The 6,000-nt window shown below is 43.4% G+C and overlaps 1 protein-coding gene across 1 annotated transcript in view; it reads right to left on the bottom strand.

Annotated features, from left to right (window-relative positions):
- Positions 1-532: 532 nt before the first annotated feature.
- Positions 533-6,000, bottom strand: part of RHOJ (ras homolog family member J) — an 85,916-nt gene continuing 80,448 nt past the window's right edge. Inside the window, exon 5 of the mRNA XM_045451191.1 lies at positions 533-2,717. Coding sequence (XP_045307147.1) covers positions 2,571-2,717 — 147 coding nt within the window. The 3' untranslated portion in view covers positions 533-2,570. The remainder of the gene's footprint in view (positions 2,718-6,000) is intronic.

Genomic DNA, 6,000 nt, shown 5'->3' with positions numbered 1-6,000 from the left:
ATGGAGATCGGCTGCCCCTTCTTGACTTTGGAAGATTGTGTAGACCATTAAAGGATCCTTCTTCAGATCCTTCTTTCAGATGTCTTCTTATCTTTGGCATCAGGATATAGTTTTGTTTAATCTTAAGGCACGAAACACTTTTCAGTGAACTACCTTTTGCCTTGAAACAGGGAATACATGGTTAATTTGGTGGAATGACATTAACTCATTTAGGTTGCTTTGTTCTTTGTTATTTTATTTAATAATTAGCTCCTAAGCACCTAAGGGCTGGAGCCTCTCCACCCAGACACTAACGGTCTCTCTCCGGGTTCTCGTTCTAGAGGAGAGAATGATCTTCCCACTGTGGACAAGTTAATCTCTGTGTTCCAGTAGGGAGATGATGGCTTGGGCAACCATTTGCCTGTTGAATGCACACATCTGGAAAATCCTCCTTGGTGGAGCAAATATACAGCATTGGATTTTTCATCCACATCAATGGGAAGTGAGGAGTGGCCCCTTAGCAAGATGTAACTATGCAATCATGAAACAAAAGTGGCTAACAGCACTTCATTTATTACAGGACTAAATGCTCATTGTTGTTTGTGAAGAATGAATCCATAACCTCTGCAGGGTTATAGTTTATGCACAGTTGGTTTTCATTTACAGAGGCAGAAAGTCCTTGTCTTCTCTGTCAAGCTTTGACTTACAAAACTCCCGTTTTCTTTCAGTTTGGGGTGTGTGTGTGTGTGTGTGTGTGTGTGTTTAAGAAAACGTTTAGCAACTAGATGGGAGGGAAGAGAAATAGAACTTGCAATGTGGAAGAAGGGAAACACATTTCAGAAATTCTAAACAAACAAACAAACAAACAAACAAAACCTAAACAACTGAGGGGGTGTCATGGAAAGTCCTAACAGAAAAGACCTACATCATATGCTTCTTTTTTATGTGCTTCCTCCAAGAGCAGAAGGGACTAGAAAGACTGGATTTTTCCAACAGAAGGAGTGTGAATGCAGAGATTCTTCTGCTGAAATTGGTGTCATTTGATGTTGCAAAGAGGCACTTGGCTTATGCAATTGAAATAAAAAGTAAAGTGCCTACCTGGGTGTTTCCAGGGTAATTGTAAGCAAATAAGACTAATTAGGAGACTTTATAGTCTCTAATTAAAAGCTAGGAAAAAACTCACTCTGTGAAACAAGAATCCCAGGATGTTTGGAAGAAGCATATAGAAAGGGCACATAATTACTTTCTGGGGGCTTTTACTTCCCGAGACCGAAATTCCTGTTCTACAGAGCACATCATTCTGGAAGCAGGGGATAAACAGATCCAGAGCTGAGTATACACAGATCCATCCCCTAAATATACATTTGGGATAATGAGTGTAGGAAATAGGGAGAGGCAATATTTTAGTACCAGCTGTACTTGGAAAATGTCGTTTAAATAGAACTGGGAGCGTGCATGAGGTAAGCTGAGAAGCACTTCGGGTTGATGCAAGTGAAAAAATTGAGGCACTTTGCTTAACCTTTGGAGACTTTTAAACATTTGCTTTTTCGTGCCCTGTGGCCAGGTCTTTCTTTTAGATCAGGTTATCCTTGGGCATGGGAGTAAGTGTGAATTCAAGGGAGGAAACAGGTCTGCCATGGGGAAGGGAGGGAGCAGGAAAGTTCACTTTGCTGAATAAAGAATATTTTAAAAGATTTTTAAAAGGTCTGTATGTTCCCCCCCTGGTCAGTTTGATTGAAAAGCAGAGAAACTACTTTCTTAAACACAGTTCATTTGTAGCTTGCCACAATATAAATATGGAAAAAAAAAATAACGCTACCCATCAGCGAAAGCATTTCCAGGGTGAATCTTTGGCAAAAATGTGGACCCACAACAATTCAACCGGGTTCAAAAATCTTGGCTTTGTAAATTTCCAAAAGTTTAAACATTTTCTTGTTTTCTTCTTACAGTTAGGCAGGCATTCAGAGGTACATATTGGTTCTAATAGCTTTGGTAGAAACAGGCTGAATATGGAAATGCATATAAAATACATTGTCTTTAGGCTAACTTGGTATGGATTTGTAAGGCCTGAGTAAATTGGTATATTAGTAAACTTCTTAGAACAATACAAATAAATGCAAGACACATAGGGGGAACAACAGATTCAGGAGGAAGGGTTAGTATGGTATTCCCGTGTTTTGTAGAAGACACCGGGTAAGGCCACTAATATAGGAACCAAGTTCCTTTTTTTTTTTTTTTTTTTTGGTGATGATTTTCCATCAGCTTCACGTTCATGGGTGGGGGTGCAGGGGGATGCAAAATGCAACATGGTCTTTGCCTTTGTTTTCAGCATGGTCAGCAGCGGCACTGGCTGAAATCCGGGCTCCGCATTCTCCGATTTGGATGCTTCTGGCTGGTAGAGAGGACGGGCAGGTGGCTGACGAGTGCTCTACTGTGCTCCTGGAGGGCGGTGTGTGTGTGGGGGGGTCTTCCTGGCGTGCAAGGGCAAGCCTTCGTGCGTGCGAAGGGACTTCCTCTCTGGTCGTGCCCTCCTTCGTGGTTTGAGCCTGGTCTCACCCTTGGATGCGGGTGGAGGCCGGTCCCCAGCAGCCTCAGAGAACTGAACAGCAGCTGTGACACTCGCAGCAGCGTTTCTTCTTTTTCTTGGGGTGGAAAATGGTGAGGATTGCTTCATCAAAAACTGCTTTGAGACCTTTCTGAGTTAGGGCTGAGCACTCCAGGTAGCACTGCGCTCCGATCTTAAACACAAAAAGAGAGAAACGCGTGAGGGGGAAAGGAGAGAGAACAGCAGAGTGGTTTCAGCCCCCTGCCCTGCCAAGTGCTACCGCTCCGGGTCCCACAGACGGCCGGGGGTTGGGTTGGATTTTTTTTTTTTTCTCTTTTACATTTCCATTTGCATCGGCTATTCTAATTTTTGTATTTTTTACTCTCTGGTATTAGCAATAAATGGCCATGGATTGCCTTTGGTAAGCAGCAAGTTCTGAAAGTGATCCGTAACCACTCATCCCGAATGTAAGAACACAACAAATGTACAAATTGAGAGAGGATTCAAAGCCAGTGATATGGTTTAAATATACTTTGTGAACAACAGGGCTACATGATGTTGTTTTTAGCACCCTTTCGTATGCATGCAGAATGTGTAAATCTGGTACAAGTGAAATGTATCTCCTTCTGTATGTGAGAAGGCAGTGTCAGCTTGGTTGGTAAAGCACATAGGAAGAGTGGGGGATGAGGTTTGCTAGGTCATTCTTCACTAACACGCACTGCCGATGAGGTCTCTCTCAGCAAGGTAATATCCAATTGATATTATTATTTGGTTTTAACATACTCATTTTTAAAATTTTTATTTATTTTTGAGAGAGACAGACAGAACACAAGCTGGGGAGGGCCAGACAGAGAGGGAGACACAGAATCCGAAGCAGGCTCCAGGCTCTGAGCTGTGAGCACAGAGTCTGACACGTGGCTCGAACCCACAAACCATGAGATCACGACCTAAGCTGAAGTTGGACGCTCAACCGACTGAGCCACCCAGGAGCCCCAGGTTTAACATACTCTAAAGGCATACTTTAAGGAGCTGAAAAACCCAAAACATGTACAAATAAAAATCATAAAATACATTTACTGACAAAGACACCCTCCTAGTTGGTATACATTCTATGTGTATTTAAGTGATTAAATATTTTGTTCTTGCTTAGGGCTTTATTTCAAAGCTGTTGATGATTTCATACTGTGGTGTATTTGGCAATCACAAAATCTCTTTGAGAAATACAGAAATTCAGTCCAGAACTATAGCTTCTTATTTAAAAAATAGCACGCCAGAGGGAGGCCTGCTTGGCTCAGTTGGTTAAATGTCCAACTCCTGATGTCGGTTCAGGTCGTGATCTCCCCAGATGGCGCTCCGTGCTGAGTGCGGAGAACTGCTTGGGATTCTCTCTCTCTCCCTCTTCCTCTCTGCCCCTCTCCTGCCTGCTCTCTGTGTCTCTCAAAATAAATAAATAAACTTAAAAAAAAAAAAGAGAAAAACTGAAGAATTAAAGCAGATGCGGAAGAGGATAGTTGGATGATGGTGAGCCCCTGGAAACCATAGCAGATACGTGACTAAATCAGGATAGCAAAATTACATGCCTATTCCAGTAGCTTATGTCGATAAGGGAGGCAGGGCTGGTGCCAGACCATAGGGAGAGGTAAGGAATGCAGTGAGCTGTGAAGCACATACCCCCTCTAGAGCTGGCAGTCTTAGTTTTAGACCACTGTTGCCACGGTTCACTCACTGGTGCCCATCTTTGTATTTTTCAAGATGAGATGGACTTTTGGAAAAAAATTCTTTTTAATCTTTCTTTATTTTTGAGATAGAGAGACAGAGTGTGAGCAGGGGAAGGGCAGAGAGGGGAGGGAGACACAGAATCCGAAGCAGGCTCCAGGCTCTGAGCTGTCAGCACAGAGCCCGACATGGGGCTTGAACCCACGAAAGTGAGTTCGCGACCTGAGTCGAAGTTGCACGCTTAACCGACGGAACCACCCAGGTGCCCCAAGATGAGTTGGACTTTTGGATTTTTAGTTAATAATTACCAACTTAAAACATGCTCTGTGGGCCAACCAAGGCAGGAATGTGGGATTTCTTTGTCAGCGGCCAGTCGTCTTGCAACTTGTGGAATAAAGGAATTTGTGGTTTAGCTTAGGATAGAGTGGGAACAGCCCCAGAAGGTAAAATGAACTGTTTAAGGGCACCCAGCCAGAAAGCGGAAGAACTGGACTAGAATCTGGGTCTCTTGGTGTGTGTTCTTTTCTTTGTTCTGCGATGATCATCCTTATCCCTCAACTCTGCAGGAAGTTGCTCAAGTTGACGATTAGCCAGCCCACATACATGAAAACCACGCATAAAGTAAAGTTTTTCTGGCTGTGTCCGGATATAATGCACTTTTTTCCCCCTATAAAGAATAGATACTGTATGAGCTAAAGGAAAATACCCAAAGAAAAGATGTTGGCTATTAAAAACCTATTTTGTGGGTTCATTTTAAGGTTTGCCCTTTGGATTAAAGAATGGCTTTTGGAATCATTAAAACTAGTTAGATGCAAAAGAGGAATGAAAAGTAGAGAACATTTTCTTAATAATGTCATGAAATATCTTACATTTTGGGATTGTGGCCAGTGCTTGATATGAACATGTGAAATGCACCTTACTCTAGTGAAGATGTCAACTGAATGGCTGCTTGCAACGTGCTAGTCCTTCTCTGTCATCCTGAAAAAATATGCAGAGCGTGCTGTGGGGCCGTCCTACCTGGAATACCTCCCTGCTAAGATCACGAGCCTCACTTGATCCTGGAAATCATGGGAGACCTGGGCTCAGCTCACACATGGGGTTCTGGGCCCTCTGATCCTGCAAGATGGGCAGGGGCATTCTATCCCCCTGCCTCACCTCCCAGAGTGCAGCTGACAGCATGGCAGGGCTTGCCTTTTGAAGGTGGAGGAAGAGCCCACACTTGTCTGTCCTAGTTCAGATATTTTGGAAGATAGTGAAACAGTAGATCAAGACATTATTGGGTAGCCGTGTTAATACAACATGGTTTTGGACTGATAGTCCCAGGAAAAGTAGCAAACAGGGTGTGATTTGGGAAGAAAGTGTGAGAAACAGAACTCAGTTAAGAGGTGAGTGTTTCGTGGGGCGCCTGGGTGGCTCAGTAGGTTAAGCGTCCGACTCTTGGTTTCATTTCAGGTCATGATCTCATAGTTTCGTGGGTTTGAGCCCCATGTCTGGTTCTGCGGTGGCAGCACGGAGTTTGCTTGGGATTCTCTCTCCTCTCTCTCTGCTCCTCCCTGGCTCACGGTGTCTCTCTCTCTCTCAAATAAATGAATAAACTTAAAGAAAAAAGAGGTGAGTATTTTGTTAACCATGTATCAGTGGTCTGAGGGTCAGAGAGAAGAATTCGCAGAAGAAGGTACAGCCGTGTTAGAGAAATTGCTAAAAAGAAACCATTTATGACCTCAACAATGTGAAATGGAAAACTGTCCCAAAGAAGCATG

The sequence above is a fragment of the Leopardus geoffroyi genome, chromosome B3 (genome assembly GCF_018350155.1).
Source record: "Leopardus geoffroyi isolate Oge1 chromosome B3, O.geoffroyi_Oge1_pat1.0, whole genome shotgun sequence".
Lineage (NCBI taxonomy): Eukaryota > Metazoa > Chordata > Mammalia > Carnivora > Felidae > Leopardus > Leopardus geoffroyi.
Note: the sequence above shows the minus strand (reverse complement) of the source record. Positions and strands in the feature narration are given on the sequence as shown.